General features: G+C 35.2%; 3 protein-coding genes across 4 annotated transcripts; 1 reads left to right on the top strand and 2 right to left on the bottom strand.

Moving 5' to 3' along the window:
* On the bottom strand, positions 8 to 3,036 carry LOC18592379 (N-glycosylase/DNA lyase OGG1). 2 transcript variants are annotated; one of them, XM_007019077.2, is made up of 3 exons: positions 2,332 to 3,036; positions 1,472 to 1,682; positions 8 to 910 (listed from the first exon to the last, which is right to left on the bottom strand). In XM_007019077.2, exons 1-3 carry the CDS (start codon positions 2,985 to 2,987, stop codon positions 692 to 694), a joined length of 1,086 nt encoding a protein of 361 aa, XP_007019139.2. In that variant the 5' UTR covers positions 2,988 to 3,036; the 3' UTR covers positions 8 to 691. The 2 variants fall into 2 exon arrangements, with proteins under 2 accessions (XP_007019139.2, XP_007019140.2); XM_007019078.2 differs by having other exon boundaries at positions 829 to 914.
* LOC18592380 (SWI/SNF complex subunit SWI3C) lies at positions 8,579 to 15,333 on the top strand. Its single transcript, XM_007019079.2, has 9 exons — positions 8,579 to 8,840; positions 8,971 to 9,492; positions 10,330 to 10,865; positions 11,705 to 12,068; positions 12,160 to 12,233; positions 13,115 to 13,227; positions 13,450 to 13,511; positions 13,607 to 13,791; positions 14,569 to 15,333. The coding sequence occupies exons 1-9, from the start codon at positions 8,822 to 8,824 to the stop codon at positions 15,034 to 15,036; spliced, it is 2,343 nt and encodes a 780-aa protein (XP_007019141.2). The 5' UTR covers positions 8,579 to 8,821; the 3' UTR covers positions 15,037 to 15,333.
* On the bottom strand, positions 15,811 to 20,440 carry LOC18592381 (metal transporter Nramp5). The gene is made up of 13 exons (XM_018125489.1): positions 20,279 to 20,440; positions 20,074 to 20,152; positions 19,930 to 19,970; positions 19,759 to 19,837; positions 19,550 to 19,654; positions 19,228 to 19,337; positions 17,617 to 17,798; positions 17,453 to 17,522; positions 17,150 to 17,323; positions 16,948 to 17,052; positions 16,733 to 16,864; positions 16,544 to 16,639; positions 15,811 to 16,441 (listed from the first exon to the last, which is right to left on the bottom strand). The coding sequence occupies exons 1-13, from the start codon at positions 20,438 to 20,440 to the stop codon at positions 16,103 to 16,105; spliced, it is 1,674 nt and encodes a 557-aa protein (XP_017980978.1). The 3' UTR covers positions 15,811 to 16,102.

A 20,634-nucleotide genomic window follows, 5' to 3' on the forward strand; every position in this document is an offset into this window, starting at 1 on the left:
TGCTATACCTCATAAAGGAGACAATGCATTGATATAATGATCACAAGCAATCAAACAACCAGAAAAATAATTGAAAATGTTACATTAGAAGTGTATGATGAATGCTCAAAGAATCTAATCCTCAGTTTCCTACATTAATGCCTACAAAGTATAAATTAATTAAATTCTGCATACAGATAAAAATGGACAACAATTTGATACAAATATCGAGATATGGCAGTGGGACATCAACAATTACAATTATCTTAAGATTGATTCATTGTTGTTGCTGTTCTATCTGATCATCAATGTTTGAATCATTTTGCAGTAAAGCTTGACATTAAAAATTTTCTTCTGGGTAACAAAGAGGGGATAGTTCCAGAAATATAGAAAAATACCTGACAGGCCTGAACATGCTCATAACAGCAACTGGTCAAGGCCACACGTTTTTCCCCCCAACCAGGTGCTCAGATCTCACCAAACCCATCCTTTATCTTTCAGAATCCTTATCATCACAAGAGAGTAATTCCTACAAACTTCTTGCATTTGATCTTCAGATATATATCATCCAAGATCTTGCTCTTGAGAAAAAAAAGAGTATGCCAATAGTAAAGGCGGGTAAAGGTGGCTAGATGGCTAAAGTTCAAATATCCGGTCACCAAAGTTAATGTTTCAGTAATTTCAACTATAGCTTCCGTCACTGCAGCACATATTACTGTCTTTTCTTTTGGCAGGTTTTTTTCTCTTCAATATCCCAAAAGTGTGATGGCAAGAGGGCCTTCTGTGAAGGTAATTCAGCAATAAAAAGTAGAGTTTGAGCCCAGCCAGCATATTCCCCATATTTGCTCACAAATGCCTCTGCCACACGGCCGGAAAGCTTAGGTGTCAAACGGGCACCTGCAAGCTCAGGAAGGAGGTACCTTGTAGCAATCTTGCTCCATGAAACAAGAATACGTACATGTTAGAAATTCATGGATGCATAAAATACAAAAGAAGAAGAAAAAATAAATTCCTGATGTTTATATCAATAAGAATTTACTGTATATAACATAATGTTACACCAATCCATGCCATAATGCTATGACTTAAATTGCAAATTCAAATGAATAAAGGTTATGTATTCCTATTGTAGCATTTTAAAAATTCATCACCTAAATATCAAATGCCTCTCACTCAAATAAGCAAACAGGTTTCTGTTCATATACTACAAGGATTTTAACAAAAGCCCCATCATCCCCATTCAGAAAGGAGGAAGTACTCTGATTTTAGCAGTTAACTTCCAACCGGAATTCTACTTTCTGTGGCTCACAGCCCAAGTTAAAAAGAAAGCACAACAATTCTGAAAGCTTGGAAACTTACTTCCTAATCAATTTGGTTTCTAATTTAAGCAATGCCCAACCTAGTCAAGTCATTAGTACAGTGCTCATAAATATAATGTGTAAAAGACTATTATATTACACTATTAATAAGCTACAATCATGAAGAAGTATACCTGCCACACATGTGTATCAACAGGAATGGCATGGTGCTGATCGAGAGAGAAGAGAGCAATACATGCTGCCACCTTGGGACCAACTCCAGGTAAAGTACATAGAGCATCAATTGCCTCTCCAAGATCCAATTTACGAAGAGAAAGAAGCCATTGAGCACCTCCATCTGGTTTTGATTGCAAAACACCAACCGTGCCAGTTATGTACTTGGCCCTGCTCACACATATCATGAAAAAAGCTGAACATCAAACCATGATCATGATGCAAAACACAGACTGCAAAATCCTGCCCATGTATGCCAGACATAATGGAATCATTTATCAGCTGCCATAATGCCATGGAAGTATAAATATGCCTCTCATATGAAGGGATTATACAGATATTAAGCAAAACATTACTGCTATTCAATGTAATTCATGATTTTAGTAGAAGTAATGCCTCCCTCCACTTTTCCCAATTATTTGTACTCACTGGGTGCGGCATATAGTTATTAGATAAATTTAAGGATGTGAAGTACCAATTACCAATTAGTGGACAAGTCTAAAAATTCATTAGTAGGATATTGGATTTAGACCAACCAAATATTGGCACATTAGGTGGGGCAAATAACATTTTCAGTAGTTTGTTCAGCTGTGGAAATAATTCAGCATTCCAAATATTTCCTTAAGCAACAACAAAATCTACCAATGCAAGAAGATTAACTGAGTATAGGCTTAAAAGAATCACCCCATAAGGAACTTAAGCAATCGTAACAACTATATAAACAGTATTAATGCAGTTAGGCAACCGATTAAAGGAAAATACAAATTTAAAAAATACTAATACAAACAAAGAAATAAAAGAAAAAACAAAACGATATTACCTGTAACCAAAACCAGCCCGTCGAAGCTCTTCCTCAGAGACAGCTGATAAACGTTCCAATGAAGGGAACTCATGTAACTCAAACCCACAAACACTGCCCAAATAAGTCCCCAAAGAGGAAACGAAATCCACCATTTTAGTAATCCTCCCAATATTATTATTAGAAGAACAAAGGAACTGGACCAAGCACTCAACTGGGTCCTGCCTTAAAACCCGCGCACCCTTCAAATGCTTGGCCAGCTCAGTAAACCTCGAGTCATTCTCCGAGAAAACCTGCCAGAGCTTGGCCAAGGAAATGCCCACGTTGAGAAAATCGAGAAGCGCTAGCTTGGCAGCGGATTCGGAAGGGGTGGAGTGGATGAAGTAACAAACGTCGCCATTGTGGAGGTGTTTGAGGGAGAGCAAGTGCGGTCCGATGGCGCCGGTGTATTGGAGCGGGCCTGTTTGTTTCCAGCGGAAGGTTTGGCCTGTGGGGAAGGTAAGTGGAAGGGAGAGCTCGGATTGGGAGAGGTTTAGTGGGACCCATTGGGAGTAAGGTTTAGGCTTTTTGGCGGAGATTGGTGGGGTTTGAGGAGGTGGCGGTGGTTTTGGTTTGGTGGAGGTGGGGGAGAGTGGTGGTGAAGGTCTTGGCCTTTTCATCGCTAGGAAAGGTCTCATCGAGCGCGTCTAATAATGATTCCCTTCCCCACAGATGCAAGAAGGGAGATTGATCAGATCCTTTACTCGTAATATATAAAAAATAACATTATATAAAATTATCTATTAAAAATACATCAAATGTATTCGAATATTATTATTTTTTTTCAAAACCCAAAGAAAATTATCTTTAATTCATACCAATCAATGGATTAAGTTGAGGACGCTTAGCTTGGTTTGAATTAAATTTATGAAAGTTTTAAGAAAATATCTTATTAATTTTATAAAAGTTACCATAGATTGGCTTATTTTTTTACATGTATAAATAATAATTGAGTTAAGTGTTCAGCTACATAATTTAAATTATTTTTTGATCAGTTAAGTGTTCAGATACCTAATTTGAATTATTTTTTTGTCAATCTTTTTTAAAATTTTATTTTTAATTATTTTAAATAACTTTTAAATTTTAAATCTAAATTTTTAAAAATAGTATATTTCGGAAAACTTTTTCATTTAAAGTTTAAAGAAGCAATTAAAAAATTAAATTGAAAATATGTTCAAATAAGAAACAATTATAAAGTTAAAATAAAAATATGATTCACATTAAACAAAGTTATCACTATAAATGAGATAGAGGAATTGCATCAACAAAACTATATTACGAGAGAAAACTAATTAGGGATATAAACGAGTAAGGTATCCACTTTTTATAAGGTACTTGATCCAGAATCTGCTTAATTAAAAAGTACCTGCATCCTATTAAAATTTGAATAAAATCACAAAACATTACCTAAAATCGAATCCTAATAATATAGTACTATCTTTTAATTATTTGAATTTGTTAAATACCCAATAAAATAATTCAAACAACAATTTAAATAACTAAAAACCATATAAAAATTAATTTAATGTTTATTAGTTTACAAAAAGAAAATAGCTTAAGATGGCCAAAGTTGTGTTGAAAGTAAAGAATTTTGAATCTTATAAATTACAAAATTTTGAAACATTACTCGTGATTGTTAAAGAATCTTAAGATGATATTCGAAATCTACCTAAAGTCGAGTCAATTATTAAAAGCATTACCCAAATTCGTGTCATAACCAAATTGAGGATACCAAACCTATGTTATCCAGTCGAGTACCTGTAGATGCCGGCCTGTATAATAGCAATTCGTTTACATCTCTAAAACTAATACAAGATTATTAGGTAAGAAGTAGAGAAGAGAATATATTATATAAAGATTAGATTAACAAACAGAATAAGTTTTTATCGTTTTTTACATAAGCATAAAAAGATGATTTCCACATTTACAGCCATTCAGGAAGGTTAAACAACGTTAATCTACACCAATTAGAGATATCTTAGTATAAAACAAAAAAAACCCTTTCACCTACCACATAGATAATCACATCAATGGCACCGAGAGAAGAATACTGCTAGTCTATTTAACTATCACATCAAATAGGCAATATTTAAAAAAAAAAAAAGAACCAAGATTGGTCGAAAACAAGCAAATCTTGTTTAACAAAAAATAACAGTATTGGTGGAAAATAAACAAATTCTTTAAAACTATTCGGATTTCGATTCCGATTTAGACTGGGATTCGGATTCACTTCCATTTTCCGCACCCTCTTTTTGGGTCGTCTCCTCCTTCTTCAGACCACATCCTCCTTCTTGGGCATTTCCTTTTTCACCACTTGCTTGTTGCAGTCAAGAAATCGCTGAGAGGAAATGCAACAATTTAATGAAATATGTTAAGAATTTTCATTACTAGCAAATGTATTACAAAAGTCCTATTTATACTACTAGAAACTTATCAAACAAAAGAAGAAAGATTAACTAACTAATAACAGCAAAGTGAACTAGTTAGTTACTAGTTATTGTAATAGTAGAATAGTAAAAGTAATTTCCACAATAAATAATACACGTGTCATTCTTTTCTGTTAATTGGTTGAGCGCATGACAAACATGTGATCTTCTTCTTCAATTCCTTTATACAATATAGCCTTCTTTTCATTAATTTTCAATCTAATACTCTCCCTCAAGATGAATTGTGTATATTAAGCACATTCATCTTGCTGAGTAGTCAAGGAAAATCTTTTGGTTGTAAAGCTTATGAGAAAAGATCTACAAGTTGTGCTTTTGTGAAGACATACACTTCAATTAAACCTATAAGTACCTTTTCTCCGATAAAGTGACAATCTAATTCAATGTGCTTCGTACGTTCATAAAACACAATATTTTTATTGATATAGATTGCAAACTAACTATCATAGTAGAGCTTCATTGATTTTTCCATGACAAATCCCCAAATCTGTTAATAAAGACTTCAACCATACAATCTCACAACATGTTGCTGCCATTGAATGATATTCAACTGAACAATGAGCAACAATAGCATGCTTTTTAGATTTTGAACTAATCATAGAATTTTCAATAAACACATTGTACCCTCTAACAAAATAAGCATGTATTTTCAAATTTGATTCTAATATCATCAGAACACCTTGTCTTAGTGATCCCTTCAAGTATTTCAATGTCCTAAATGCTACCATTAAATGTTCATGTGAAGGTTTATCCATGAATTGTGATAGCACTTGTACTGCATAAGGTATGTCTAGCTTTGTAAATGTCAAATATAAAAGTTTCCTAATTAATTATCGATATCTTGTACGATCTGACAATCTCTCTTCTTCTTGAGCCTTCTACAATTTATGATTATAGTCCATAAAAGTAGATACTGGTTTGGTACCAAGTAAACCATGTTTATCTAGTATGTTCGGTGTATATTTTCATTGATAGATAAATATCCCCTCTGGTGACCTTGTAACCTCAAGCCCTAAGAAATATTTGACTATTCCAAGATTTTTTAGCTTGAAATGTAAACTCAAATACTCCTTTACATCATCAACTAATCAATTAGAAGTACTACCAATAATTATGTCATCAACATAAACAAGCAATGCCACAAAACTCTCTATCTGTAGTAGACTTAGTAAACAAAGAATAATTTAATAAAGTTTGTTTGAAACCATACTGTATAAAAGAAGCAATAAATTTGGCATTCCATTGCTTGGAAGCCTTTTTAAGTCCATATAAGGATTTATGTAACTTGCAAACAAGCTTTGAATAAGGTGAATACTCTCCCTACATTAAATAACCTGGAAGTATTTCTATGTAAGGTTTTCCTTCAAAATCTCCATGTAGAAAAGCATTGTTAACATCAAGTTGAGTAAATACCATCCTTGTGCATCTACAATACTCAAAAAAACTCTAACTATAGTTTGTTTAGCAACAGGACTAAAAGTTTGTTGATAATCAAATCCTTCAATTTGACTATAACTCTTTGCCACTAATCAAGCCTTATATTTTTCTACATTACCATCAGCTCTTATTTTCACTTTGTACATCCATTTATAACCAATAGTGTGACATTGTGAGGGCAAAGGCACTATGCTCCTTATTCTATTTTCCTCTAAAACTTGTAATTCAAGTGTCATAGCATCTCTCCAATGGGAATGATGAATGGCTTGATGATATGAAAGTGGTTCATGGACTTAAAATAAGGAAAAAGTGAAAGGCTTATACATAAATGACAATTTATGAGAAGATAAATAATTTGTTATAAGATATGAGTGACACAATTTGAATTTGAAGGTAAGTATGATAAGCTTCTAAGTACTTAGAAACATGTCTTATCTGAGAACTCTTTCTAGTCAAAGAAGTGATATCAAGTTAAGAGGAAACAACATCAGCAGATTGAGAGGGAATAACATTAGTTTGTACATGTTTAACAATACTAATAGGTGAATTATGTGTGGAGTTGGATAAATCTAGTGTAAAATGATATTCTGAAGACGTATCATGTATATTTAAATGAGAATCAACATGTGGAAATATTGAATTGTCAAGAACATCAACATTGAGATGAAAATGATCAAAAATAAAAGTAGGCATACCAGGTGTTTGACAAAATGCAAGGAAATGATTATCACGGTTTACTATCAGAAAAGGAAAAACATTTTCATGGAAAATAACATTCTTGGATATTAAGACTTTAAGAGCATCAAGGTCATATACTTTGTATCATTTAACACCATTGGGGTAACCTAAAAATACACATTTACTAGTTCTTTCATCAAATTTTTTCCTGTGCTGAGACAAGGTAAATACAAAACATAGACAACCAAAGATCTTAAAATGAACATATGAAGGTAAAGTGTGATATAGGAGCTCAAAAGGTGTCTTATTAGGGAGAATTTTGGATGGTATTCTATTGATAATGTGAATTGCAGTTAGTATGGCATCACCCAAAAATGGAACAGGTAAGTGTGACCGATGTAATAAGGCTCTAGCTACTACTAAAATATGTTGATGTTTTCTTTCAACCAAACCATTATATTGTGGTGTTTTATTACTGGATAACTGATGAATAATGCTTGTTTGTGCATAAAAAACACTTAGGTTGAATTTTTTACCATTATCTGATCTTAAAACTTTAATTGATGTTTTAAACTGATTTTGAAAAAAAATTTGAATGAAGGAATAATGCTTGACACATCTGATTTACTTTTCATTAAAAAAATCCATTTATAATGAGTAAAGTTATCAACAATAGTAAGAAAATATCATTGATTAGACACTATAAGAACTTTATAAGGTCCCCAGATATCCACATGAATGATATCAAAAACCCTAAATATGGATAATAAATGGAAGTTTTCTTTGTTTAGCCAGAAGAAATATTTCACCAAGGAGATTATTTGAACAATGAGTACTTGGAAATTGTCTATACAACACACTATTCTCTCCAAAAGAGCATGACTTAATCTAAAATGCCACTATTCAAAAGATTTTGAAATTGAGGTACAAGCATAAACAGTAGATACAACTAGAAATTTAACAAGTTTTTCAGGCCTAAACTTTAATAAATCCTTTTCACCCTTGTTATCTTGCATGAGATATAAGCTTGAGTAAACCTTAGCTACCTCAGTCATTGTCCATGAGGCAAGGTCTTAGATAACACCAATTTTATCAGTGAAGAAGATAGAACTTGTTACCTTTCAAAAAAATAAAAAGAAGATAGAACTTGTTATAAAATTAGTGAGCTAAGAAATTGATATCAAATTGAGATTGGAATTAGGCACATATAAGACATTTTTAAAAGAAGTAAAGAGGTTGCTTTGAATGTACCAATATGTGAAACAAGAGCCTCAGTGTTATTTGAAAGTTGAACATAGTAATTGACATCAGGTTTAGCAGAAATAAAATTATCTAAAGTACAAGATACATGGTTGTTGCCCTTGTATCTACAATCCAAGAACCAAATTTTGCATATATACATATATATTATTTTTAATTAATTGTTCACATTTTTTTATCAACTCATGATAGTCTAAAAATCTATAAAATTTGATGATTTTCAATTTAATTATTAATTAATCATTTTTAAGGAATAACCTTAAGAACTTGATTCAAGAAAGATATCTTACCCGACTCTCAATCGTAAGCCAATTATGGTAATCTCAAATTTTAACGTACTGTATTTGATATACATTGTGAGAGTAAAAGAATAAAAATAAATGATTGATGTGAGATAGAATCAGCTAAAGAAGCCGCTGTTGCGCCAAAGGCCCCAAAGCGAAGAACGCTCAATTGCTGGAAGGGCACGGAGGGAGAGAAACAGAGCCAAAAAGAAAAGAAAAGAAAAAAAAAAGCCCTATTCTCTTCTCTCTCTGCCTTACTTTCTCCCTCTTCCCCCCGCTACTTCCATTCTCTTCCTTTCCGACAATTCGACCCCACAATTTCTCCGCATTTCACTCTCTCTCTAAATTCCCCTTTCAAAAAACAATACAATGCCAGCTTCTCCTTCAGGTAATCTCTCTTCCTTCAAATTCCCCCTCCCTTATCATTTTCCCTCTCCAATAATTCGATTAAATTTACCGAAATACCTTTTTCATTTTTCTCTAATTAGGATTAAATTAAATTTTTTTTTAATCAATAGATGGTCGAGGTCGATGGAAGCGGCGGAAGCGAGAGCGAAGAGCTAAACACCACCAAGAAGAAAACGACGTCGTTCCGGAGGAAGACGAAGAAGAAGACAACAACAACAACAACAACAACGACGACCTCGACAACCACCGCGAGAACTCCGGGGACGATGCCGGCGGAGCCGTTACGGATCCATCTTTAGCGGGGCCCAGCGAGAGTGAGGTCCTCGCCGACGGTGGAGTTCGCATCTCGGAGTTCCCCGCCGTGGTGAAGCGCACGGTGAACCGTCCTCATGGTTCCGTAATGGCGATCGTGGCGGCTGAACGGGCGGGTTTGGTTGGGGATAGCAAGGGGCACCAACAGGTGGCGCTGGCGGTTTTGGAGAATGTTTCGTACGGACAGTTACAGGCGGTTTCGGCGGAAGCTCCCGTTGTTGATCCGGAGAAGTATGTGATTACCTCTCCTCCGATAATGGAGGGGCGTGGCGTTGTTAAGAGGTTCGGGAGTAGGGTTCATGTCCTGCCAATGCATTCAGGTTCGATTTCGCTCTCTTTCTAATATCTCTTTGCTTTAATTTTTACCGGTTATAGTTTCAAGCCTTAATAGGGCAAAGAGAAAGACTAATCTGGAAATAACTGTAAATTTGAAGGACAACAAGGTTTAGTTTCCACGAGTTTCTGATAAATGAGGGATGCAACCGGATTGAGCTTATTTGTGTTAACTGACGAAGTTGCATTTAGATATTCTATGATGTTTTCTTAAATTTTTGAACTTCTATTCTTAATGCTTAGTGTTACATGGAAATGCTCTCTTGAAATAACGTTACTATTAGTAGGATTGAAGTGTTTGAAAGATTTTCATTGACTTTCTTCAAGTCCTCTTGGTGCTCTTACCCTTGTAATATTTTGTGACACTGGATGTTTCTTTATCAGCTTGTGTATTAAGATGAACTGTTGGAGAAGTCTTTTAGGGAACTATGTACTTGATGTTGTTTCTATATCAGCTTGTACATTATATTGGTGTTAATGTGACTGGATTAGTGCCTAGGATAAATTTTGGTTTGACTGGACTCTAAGGAAGGTCTTGATTTAGATCAGATGAGAAATGGAATCTAAAAGAAAAGTTAAGCAATTTACACTTGGGTCGGTTCTGTTTACATGATATGAGTTTCATGTTAAGTCTGTTGCTTAAAGAGTACAAACAAGATATTACTGCACATTTCTTTTTGTTTTTAAATATTAGGGCAAGGATGTTAAAGCTCTGAGCTTATTTGCTCTCTCTCTCTCCCTCTCGCGCTCTCTCTGTGCACTTATTTATCTTCTTATTTGTATACTAATATTTGGTTGTGTTTGTGGAATTCCCTTGTGAGCAGAGTGGTTTTCACCAGCCTCTGTGCATCGACTAGAAAGACAAGTTGTGCCGCATTTTTTCTCAGGAAAATCACCAGAACATACGCCAGAAAAATATATGGAATGTAGAAACCACATTGTTGTCAAATACATGGATAATCCAGAGAAGAGAATCACAGTTTCTGATTGCCAGGGATTGATAGATGGTATCAATATTGAGGATTTGACTCGAATCGTTCGGTTTCTTGATCACTGGGGAATTATCAATTATTGTGCTACTTCACGAAGTCACGAGCCATGGAATGTTGGGTCCTACTTAAGGGAGGACCCAAACGGTGAGGTTCATGTGCCATCAGCTGCTTTAAAGTCTATTGATAGTTTGATCAAATTTGACAAGCCAAAATGTAGGCTCAAGGCAGCTGATGTTTATTCATCATCATCATGTCATGATGACGATTTCTCTGACTTGGACAACAAAATACGAGAGCGCTTAGCTGAAAACCATTGCACTTCTTGTTCGCAGCCTATTCCTACTTCATATTATCAGTCACAGAAGGAGGTATGTGGTTTTTGTGGCCCTGTTAATCCTTATTTCTTTCATGCTAGGTCTTAATAATTGTTCTTCTTTCTATTACCCATCCAACTGATATCTTGATAATAACACTAGGACCTTTTGTGCTTACATTTTCCAAAATGTTGTCCTATCTGATTATATTCACCAGCAGAAACATACTTATATACTACTATTGCTTTAAGCACTACAAAATGAAAGTACTATTGCTTTAAGCACTACGAAATGAAAGGTGCTGAAAGTATATAGTTCTTAAGTGCAGTGAGGGTACTAGGTATTTTTCTATTGCTTTTTGGCAGTCAAGGAAGGAACAACAATAGATTTCTATCACTACTTGTAGACAGAAAGTTTCTTGCTAAATCTTGCTTTTGTTTGTAATAACAAATTCATGTTCACTTTAGGATGCTGATTATAAAGCTGAGTTAGAGAGTTCTTGGCTTGACTTGATTTTATTTCTTAGCATCTGTTAACTCTTTCAAAGAGTAGTTTAGGTTACTTTGGGGTGTATATTGGGTGTAATAACTGATGATGGCAACAGAGCATATTCTAAGACATTCAAATCATGCAAATTAGTTAGGAAAGATCTCATCATGATTACTTGCCTAAAAGTACTCAGAAAATTGAATCATGAGGTGAATAGTGGTTTTGGTTCCAGTGTAAAAGGGCTAAACTTTGATATGTACATTGTAGTGGAGCTATGTCTAAAGTGCTATTGCTTGACTCTGAAATGTTAAGGTTGTATGTGAACATGAAGCACTGAGGGAATTCGTAAAGCCTAAATCTTGATGTTTATGCTCATTTGTTTCTATTATTGGCTAATTTGACAGGTTGATACACTACTGTGCTCTGATTGCTTTCATGATGGGAGATTTGTTTCTGGTCATTCAAGCATAGATTTTGTTAGGGTGGATTCAGCAAAAGATTATGATGACCTAGATGGAGAAAGTTGGAGTGATCAGGAAACGCTACTGCTGCTTGAGGCAATGGAAATTTACAATGAGAACTGGAATGAAATAGCTGAGCATGTTGGCACTAAGTCAAAAGCACAATGCATACTTCATTTTCTACGTCTACCCATGGAGGATGGCCTACTGGAAAATGTGGAAGTTCCAAGCATGCCAAAATCAACGAGCGTTTCAAATGGAGATGTTCGTGGAAGATTGCACTCAAATATGAATGGGAGTGTATCAGGTTTCTTATTTATTTAGGGTCTTGACCCTCTATGGAAATGAAGGTGTTTGTCTTTTATTTTTTTCTTTACTAATTTTTGCCTGCTTTGTAGGGCCCAGCCTTCAAGATTCAGATTCTGAAAACAGGCTTCCTTTTGCAAATTCTGGGAATCCAGTTATGGCTATGGTATGTGACTAGTTTATTCAGGCACCTAATTACTCTCACTCTTTTATTAGTAACTTAATTCTATTAATATGAATATATCACTGCAGGGAGTGAACATAGAATCAGTTATTATTTATTTCTCTAAAAATGCCCTCAAATTTAACTGCACTGAATTATGATACTTACATGTATTCTGCTGGTATCCTGGTAACCACCATTTGGCGTAAGAGAAATAGGGAAGATGGAAATGCTTCGAATAGTGGAATTATCTTTTTGTTTTTTTTAGTCGGACAAGTAGTGTAAAGATAATTTCCTTACTGCGTAGCTGGGATGAAAAAAAATGTAAGAAGCTCATGAGGGTGGACTTGCTGTCTTAACAGATTTCCCAAATTATTCTTTTTGAGAATTTCATTTCATCATTAATAGGTTCTATGCAAGAGGAGAACTTTTGCCCTAAGAGGTAGCAATGAAATTTTAAACAAAGATGGATCTAATTGTATTTCTAGCTTTTTCGTGCATGGGTCTAGCTACTTACATATATTCTGCTGGTAACCAGGTAACTACCATTTGACACAAGATAAATAGGGAAGATGGAAATGCTGCTAATAGTGGAATTATCATTTTGTTTTTTATAGTCAGACAAATAGTGTAAAGATAATTTCCTTAGTGAGTAGCTGAGATGAGAAAAAATGTAAGAAGCTGATGGGGGCTGACTTGCTGTCTTAACAGATTTCCCAAATTAGGCAACTTTTCTTTTTGAGAATATCAGTTCATTGTTAATAAGTTCTATGCAACAGGAGAACTTTTGCCCTAAGAGACAGCGATGAAATTTTAAACAAAGATGGATCTAGGTGTATTTCTAGCTTTTTCATACATGGGTTTAACTAGTGGAAATTATTCAGGTTGCTTTTCTGGCCTCTGCTGTTGGACCTAGAGTTGCTGCAGCCTGTGCCCATGCATCCTTGGCAGCATTGTCTGAAGATGTACAGAAGGAAGGTTCAGGGCCTGGTAATAGGTTAGTGCATGTCGTTGTGATTCCCAAACCTTCAATGATATTATGATGAAGTTCTTTAGTATCACTTTTATGGGCATATCATGGCTTCCATCTAACTTATGAAGATTATATGAACTGAATATTGAGCATTTCATTGCTTTGATGGTATTGGACTCCCTAGCGCTTTTTCATCAAAATTTTGCATGTGAATTTACTAATTAAGATCCATTTTCAACTCTGAAGGATGAACACAGAGGGTGTACATAGCAGAGAAGGTGGTTTTCATGGTTCTATTCATCAAAAAGGTAGGTTATAAGTTCGACTTTCACTATATTTTCATTCCTTTTCTCTCCCATATTAATTTTGTGTATTCTGAATTATTTTTGTGTAAAAACTATAGAGGAGAACTCGGCAGTACACGGTTCATTTGGTCAAAATGAGGCAGAGGTTCACCCACTATCTGCAGAAAAAGTTAAAGCTGCTGCCAAAGCGGGCCTTGCTGCTGCAGCCATGAAGGCAAAACTGTTTGCCGATCATGAGGAACGAGAAATTCAAAGGCTATCAGCTAATATCATAAATCATCAGGTAGTTTTCTTGTCTTTTTCGCATGCATCTGCTTTTTCAGCAATATATTCCTGGTAATATGCGGGCAGTTGTTGGCTGATAAGAGAGTTGACCCTCCTTTAAAGACTTGAAACCGGGACCAAATAGGTGGTAATATGCTGGGCATTGTTGGCTGAAAAGAGAGTTGACCATTGTTTAAAGACTCGAAACTGGACCAAAGAGGCATTATCATGTTGCATTAACCACATGCTGTTGTTATTTAGCCTAAAAATGAACAAAAGAAAAGCCATAGGTGCATGCATTTTTTTTTTTTGAAACCATAAACTTTACTTAAATATGTCTTAAATTTGAAGATTCATAGAAGTTCTACACCTGTTGGGATCTGCTTCAAAGCTAGGTTGTGTATGTCTTCTGTTGACGCAGCTTCTAAGTTGAAGTTTATATGTTTCTTTAACCCTTCATTCACAATTCTGTTACACCAATGGATAATGTAGGAATCCCTTTCTGGGAGATTGATAAATTTATGGAAAGTGTGTTTTCTGTTCATACATGCTTTCAGAAACCAGAGGATACCAAAGATTATCAAAGCCCTATATTTAGATGACAGTGCCATCCCTTATAAGTCACCTTTTATCATTGTTTTAAGGTTTAGTCCATATAGACTTCATGTGATTGTGTAAGATTAGATAGTTGGAGCTTCCATTGAAAATTCATACTTTTGGAGATCTCCTAAACATTCTATTTTGTTTTACCTTTCAATTATATTGTAGATAAACTGGTTTTAAATCTGTTTCTCAGTTGAAGAGATTGGAGCTGAAGCTGAAGCAGTTTGCAGAAGTGGAAACGTTACTCATGAAAGAATGTGAACAAGTGGAGAAAGCAAGGCAAAGGTTTGCTTCTGAGAGGGCCCGCATTGTATCAGCTCGATTTGGACCTGCTGGAGTCACGTCACAAATGACTCTGCCTGGTGTTGCTTCCCCCATGGTTAACAATAGCATTGGCAACAACAGGCAACAGGTAATGTCAGCCTCGCCTTCACAGCCAAGCACTTCTGGATATGGCAGCAACCAAGCAGTACATCCCCATATGCCATTCATGCCACGTCAACCAATGTTTCCAACGGGCCCAAGGTTGCCCCTTACGGCCATGCAGGCATCCACTTCAGCTCCTCCCAATGTCATGTTCAGCTCACCTGGTAATGCACAACCCAGTCTTAATCATCCCCTGATGAGGTCGGTATCTGGGACCAGCTCTGGTCTGGGTTGAAATGGAAGACTCGGGTGTAAAGTTGGATTTTAGTTGATGCTCACTCACTGCACTTTGAAGAGAAGAGGTAGCCCGGACAAAACAGCGGAGGCATCTTTAGCGCTTCCATGTATAGAAGCTACCTGAAGCCTGAAGCAATTTTTAGGGCTTGTAACATCATACAAGCATTCGGTTTTAATTATGAATTCTTGAGATTAATTACCAAAAATTAATTTTGTATAATAAATTATTTAAAAATTTTAGAATATCCCAACAGAAACAAAATGGCATCTAATTTGTGTTTTATCTTGCTCTGTATACTCTTCACATATGTTTTTTTTTTGTCACTTTTTTATTTTTATTTTTATTTTCTTCTCTGATAGGTCAACTGATCAAGTACAGCTGTACAGGTAGGCTCCTGAGGCACGGAAAGCGCCTGCGTCATGAATCATGGTTTTAATTGTTTTATGTTTCTCATTTACTTTATTTTATAAAGTAACTGAGTTGCTCTTAACGTGAATCATGGTGTTATTTATTTGAGTGGTATTTGTTTATTTTATAACTATGAGTAATTCAGTTTGATTCTACCAACTCAGTGGACTTAATTTTTTATGCATATTAATTTATAGTTGCTAGTAAACTAGTAGCATATGATGATGCATCACAGAGTAGAAGTCAGAAAGATTGAGGTCAGGTACGAGGTTAGCAATAAGATCACAAAAATGAAATAACAGGAGATCATCTTTATTCATTAACTTAATGCGCTATAAACAAGAAAGAAAAAGAAAGGGGAAATATGACCATACTAATTAGATTATCGCTGTTCATTATTTCTTCCTGTGCAACTATTAGAGTTAGCTTTCACAACAAAACCCAACAACTCAGTCTTTTTTTTTTTTTTGGGGCACACAGGTTACAAACGTAAATACTATCAAAACCTGAGAAACAGAAGGAATCTAGTCATAATTTAACTTCCGACAGGCTTCGAAACATCTTCATCGTACAACACCCTAAGCAGACAAGCTCCTTTATCATAGTTTAACAGCTTAGTTGGTAATTGGACTTGATTTGAGAGCTTAAAAGCCACCTACTCTGGCAGTGGGATGTCAGCTAAATCTTGTCTGTAAGGGACATCGTCCGCCCGGAAGGACCCGTCAGGGTTGCTGAGCCCACTTTCCATCCGAGCTTGGGCAGCTGGGTCGTTCTTTTCGGGCTCGATATATGTTACAACAGTGTCTTTTCGGAAGGTTAGATAGATCATTGACAGGATGTAGATGGCCATTAGAGGAAACACGATGATTCCGATGAAAACATTTCCGACTTTTGGTAAATCATCGTGAATCAACCAACCGACAAAGGTTGTGATCAAGTAATAGACGTTGATACCGAACATTCCAAGGCCTAGTATCCATGAAATCACAATGATCTGCAAACAAGTATGGTCAGCTACGGAATAATAATAATAACAATAAACCAGAACAGAATAATAAATTATAAAGAGGACAGATAGTGCTATACTGTTACTCACATATATAGAATTCTTGTGCGGTCCCATCTTGGCTGAGCTGTTACTGAATTTCAGAAGTGGGATGAAAGTAAATGGCAGCACATATGACAGAATCATCTGCAAAATTTATTATGACAATTACAATTAGTTTAGCTTAAAACATGGATTATGGCTTGAATATTGGAAAATCAATCTTAGTTACTTTCTGACCGATGAAATGATGATTAGTCTAGCGGCCCCTTGAGATCCACCAATGATGGACACAATAAGACTGGGTGCAATGGCAATGCTCCTAGTCACTAAGTTCCTCACCCATTTCTTCATTTTAAGATCCAAGAAGCCCTGAAAGAAACATAAATGATATAGATTAAGTGTCATTAAATTAATAACTAAGCTCTCCAATAGTTAAGGTTAATCTGCAAGACCTGCATGATAAATTGTCCTGCATAAGTGTCCGCAATGCTAGAGCTTTGCCCCGAGGCAAGAAGTGCAATGGCGTAAAGGGTTGAGCTAGACTTTCCCAGCACATGCTGCAGAGGCGAAGTCATAGATTTTTTTTGTTGTTAAGGATTAGTCTCTTAATTGTACTTTTTCATAATGAATTTTAGTACTAGTAGTAGGTTGGACCTGGAGCATGAAAGAAGCAGAGTTGAGGGTAAGATTGCTGCAACGATCACTGTCATCACTGGAGAGATTATTGGCTAAGCAGACGGTGCCCGCCACTGAGACAACCGCTACGTTGATCAAAAGCGCCACAAACAAGGCGAAGCCGGTCTCTATCAGGAAATACCTACAGGCAGCCTGACCAAATTAAGGACAACAAACAGAAGCTTAGCACAGTAATAAACCAGAACTAGAGCATTACAACTTCATACTAATTGTTTTTTGTTATTTTTTTTATTTTGTTTAAATGAGATCATTTTGGCTTACATTGATGCCACGAACAGAGTTGGGTACTTTTCTGGAGAGCACGAGAGCAGAGTGGAGAAAGAGATTGTGCCTGTTCAGAGAAAATGACACGTGGTGTAATTATTTATAGCATTTTCTTTATTTTATGCACGATTTATAGAAGAGGTGATTGGTCCAAATCTCACGGCATAACAAGGGCGCCCAAGAGGGCAATAGCGTCGCCGGTGGCTCCTTGGCCGGAAAGCTTGGGCACAAGCATGCCCTTAAGAACACCAGTCGCCGGAGGTTTTACATAACTCATTTCCCCAAAGAAACATGCGGCCATTACAGAAATCATCACTGCCATCAGCATTTCCAGCTTCCTTACCTGATTAACCAAAGCTCAGAGATGATAATTAATCAAAATTTAGACCAAGTAAATTACTACGTGTTTACATGTCTTTCATTAATAAACTTTCTTAGATTTTACTTATTGTTTTTGCCTATGAGAGACTTCGTTGTATGTGTTTTATGCATACTGTTTTGTATTTAGAAAAAAAAAAAAAACGAAACAGCAATTTGTGATGGTTTAATATATGATTGAAAGTACTTAGCAATTAATTAGCCCATGTTTAATTTGTACATGATGTCAACTTATGCTAGTCCATTTTGTTCAATAAAGAAGAAAAACGTAATTCACTCTTATATATATGTATATTCATAATTAATCATGGCAACATTTTTTATTACGTCATCAAGAATCTTTAGCCAATCAAGACTAAAGACTTGGAAGTAGCAGGTCGAAGGCTAACTCAATAAAATTACACATTTAAAAAAAAAATTGATGACAATATTTCTTTAATTAAAAAAAATCATACAACTATCAATGGATGCAAATCATTCGTGAATGTGAACGGGTAAAATTAAGAAATTTTTAATAAAAAAATCCAAAATTAAAAAAGAAATTATAACTTGTAATTATTTTTTTACTTCATATGCATTAGAACAACCAATGAAAACTGAAAAGAATTTTCTGAGATAAGCTTTAGACGTGTAGTATGACACAGCGAGACTGGGTCAACCATGAGCTATCAATCATAAAATAAAAAATAATCATAATTATAATCAAGATAAGCTAAACTAAACATATGCTAATCCATACTAATCTACACTTTGATTCTGTCACCATGATTCTAAATTTAACGACTTGAAGAAACGTTATATAATAAACAAATTGACCGTAACCAACATATTGAAATATACAATTATTTCATTAATTACTTTAATTTCTACTTAATTTAAGTCACTTTTTTTGGTAATTAGTAGAATCAACACTGTAGATTTTCAGAAAAAATACTTATATAGCATATGTAATTTAGCTTATCTTTGTAAGGGAAAACACAAGTAATCTGGGTTTAACTATTATACTATGGTAGGAAAACAAGCAATTTTGCCATTGAAATTAACTTTTCCTATTAAAAATGGAATGTTCATCAAATTATATATATTTCCAAATATTTATCAAATTATATGTTCCCTTTACTGTTTTTTAGACATCTATTTAAAACATTTATTCTTTATTTTATATTAATTTTCATGACTCTTAATTTTATTTTTTTGACATTAAATATAATAAAAATATTTTTAAAACAATTTCAAATATTAATATAAAAATCAGAAAACTGTATTGAGAATTATCAAGGAAAAAAAGTACATTTTATGAAGAAGACAGGGGAACATTATACGTATAAATGAGATTATTTTTGAAAAATTTGACCCAAAAGAGAATTCAGATATACAAAATAGAGTTTGATTACCCCGTATCTTTGCAGCCCCAGGAGGAGGAGAGTGCTTAAACCTGTGCAGAGAACCCCAGCCCAAACTGGGACGTGAAACAGTATATTTAATGCAAAGGCTGTCCCAATCACTGCCATAAATTAAATGCATCAATACAAGCGTTCAACATGTGTAAGCATAAACCATCAAAGTTGCCTGTTTCTTAATTTTATATTGTTTGGACTATGATTTTGCCTTTAGGTTTCTGACTGTGTGCAAGTTTATTTAATTTAAAGTTCATATCACATGCACACTTCTTTTGGTAAAGCAGTGGACAATTTGGTAACTGAAATAATTAGACACCTTCAGGAACGTCAGCAGATATGACGGCAAACTCTGCAAGCAACCACAGGCAATATTTGATCAATATTGGGTACTCAGCCTTGCACAATTCTGATAAGTGCTTGCCTGAAAGAAAGGAGTAACTCAGAACAAGGTAAGTGTCTAAGTTATTTATATCAGAAATGAAGTTCATTAATTATTAGAATGATCAGAGATATTTAATTAATTACCAGTGCTGACTCCAAGATTAGCAGCAAGAGACTGGATTATGAGAGCAAACACTAACCCAATGAACACCACCCACAGTAGCTGAAATTTGCAAGATATTCTTGCAGTCAATCATCTCATTATATATCATTATTCACTTGTTAAAAATTGAGTAACTAATCTCTTTAGTTTACCTCATATCCATGGTTGGCTGCTGCTTGCAAATCAGTTTCCACTGTGACATGCGTTACACCATAGAGATGATGATCATAATCAAGTCGGAGGCACAGAAAAAAGATTGAGGGATGGAAGGAGGGAGAAGGAGAGAGAGGACTTACGGCTGCCAGGATCAATATAAGCTAATGAGACAAGGAGACCAGGGCCTACAAATGACCAAAACTTTCTCCATCCAGGTTTCTGAGCATCAAAGAGATCGATCAGAATTAAACCAAATGAGTAGAAAACAAGAAGTGCAAATATATATACGTACTCAGGCTAACTATGAATCAATGAAAGCATCAAATTTTAAAAAAGAAACCAGACCTCATGATCTGGGTCATGATCATGATCACTGCTTTTGTTGTCGTTACTAGGGAAGGATTCCGGGGTGCTTCCCTCCACATTGACAGCAGCTATACGGTTGCTCCCTCCACCCCATGATTGTGGAAGTTCAAGATCAGTTGCTTGCTGCTGCAAACTTCCCATCTCTCCCTTTCTTCTCAACGTTTGAACAACAACTATATTGACACACATATTTAAGAAACTGCAACTGTATTTAGAGTGCAACATAGCGCATTTGTTCGAAAAGGACAGCATAACAGTCCAGGTTTCTAAATTCCTTTCTTCTCTTCCATACGGCCCTGACAAGTATCATTATTTGATACTTGTATTTTTTTAAC

The sequence above is a fragment of the Theobroma cacao genome, chromosome 8, assembly GCF_000208745.1.
Source record: "Theobroma cacao cultivar B97-61/B2 chromosome 8, Criollo_cocoa_genome_V2, whole genome shotgun sequence".
NCBI classification, from domain to species: Eukaryota; Viridiplantae; Streptophyta; class Magnoliopsida; order Malvales; family Malvaceae; genus Theobroma; species Theobroma cacao.

What these genes read in the sequence shown, in the direction of transcription:
- LOC18592379 (XM_007019077.2), bottom strand. Translation starts at nt 2,987, where the DNA reads ATGAGACCTTTCCTAGCGATGAAAAGGCCAAGACCTTCACCACCACTC. An exon ending in CGGGCTGGTTTTGGTTACAG is followed by an intron (nt 1,683 to 2,331) that starts GTAATATCGTTT and finishes ATGTGTGAGCAG; the next exon opens with GGCCAAGTACATAACTGGCA. An exon ending in TTGATACACATGTGTGGCAG is followed by an intron (nt 911 to 1,471) that starts GTATACTTCTTC and finishes TCATGGAGCAAG; the next exon opens with ATTGCTACAAGGTACCTCCT.
- LOC18592380 (XM_007019079.2), top strand. An exon ending in GGAATCCAGTTATGGCTATG is followed by an intron (nt 12,234 to 13,114) that starts GTATGTGACTAG and finishes GAAATTATTCAG; the next exon opens with GTTGCTTTTCTGGCCTCTGC. An exon ending in CTAATATCATAAATCATCAG is followed by an intron (nt 13,792 to 14,568) that starts GTAGTTTTCTTG and finishes TCTGTTTCTCAG; the next exon opens with TTGAAGAGATTGGAGCTGAA.
- LOC18592381 (XM_018125489.1), bottom strand. Translation starts at nt 20,440, where the DNA reads ATGGGAAGTTTGCAGCAGCAAGCAACTGATCTTGAACTTCCACAATCA. An exon ending in ACTCTGTTCGTGGCATCAAT is followed by an intron (nt 17,324 to 17,452) that starts GTAAGCCAAAAT and finishes TAATTTGGTCAG; the next exon opens with GCTGCCTGTAGGTATTTCCT. An exon ending in CTGCTTCTTTCATGCTCCAG is followed by an intron (nt 17,053 to 17,149) that starts GTCCAACCTACT and finishes TCGCCTCTGCAG; the next exon opens with CATGTGCTGGGAAAGTCTAG.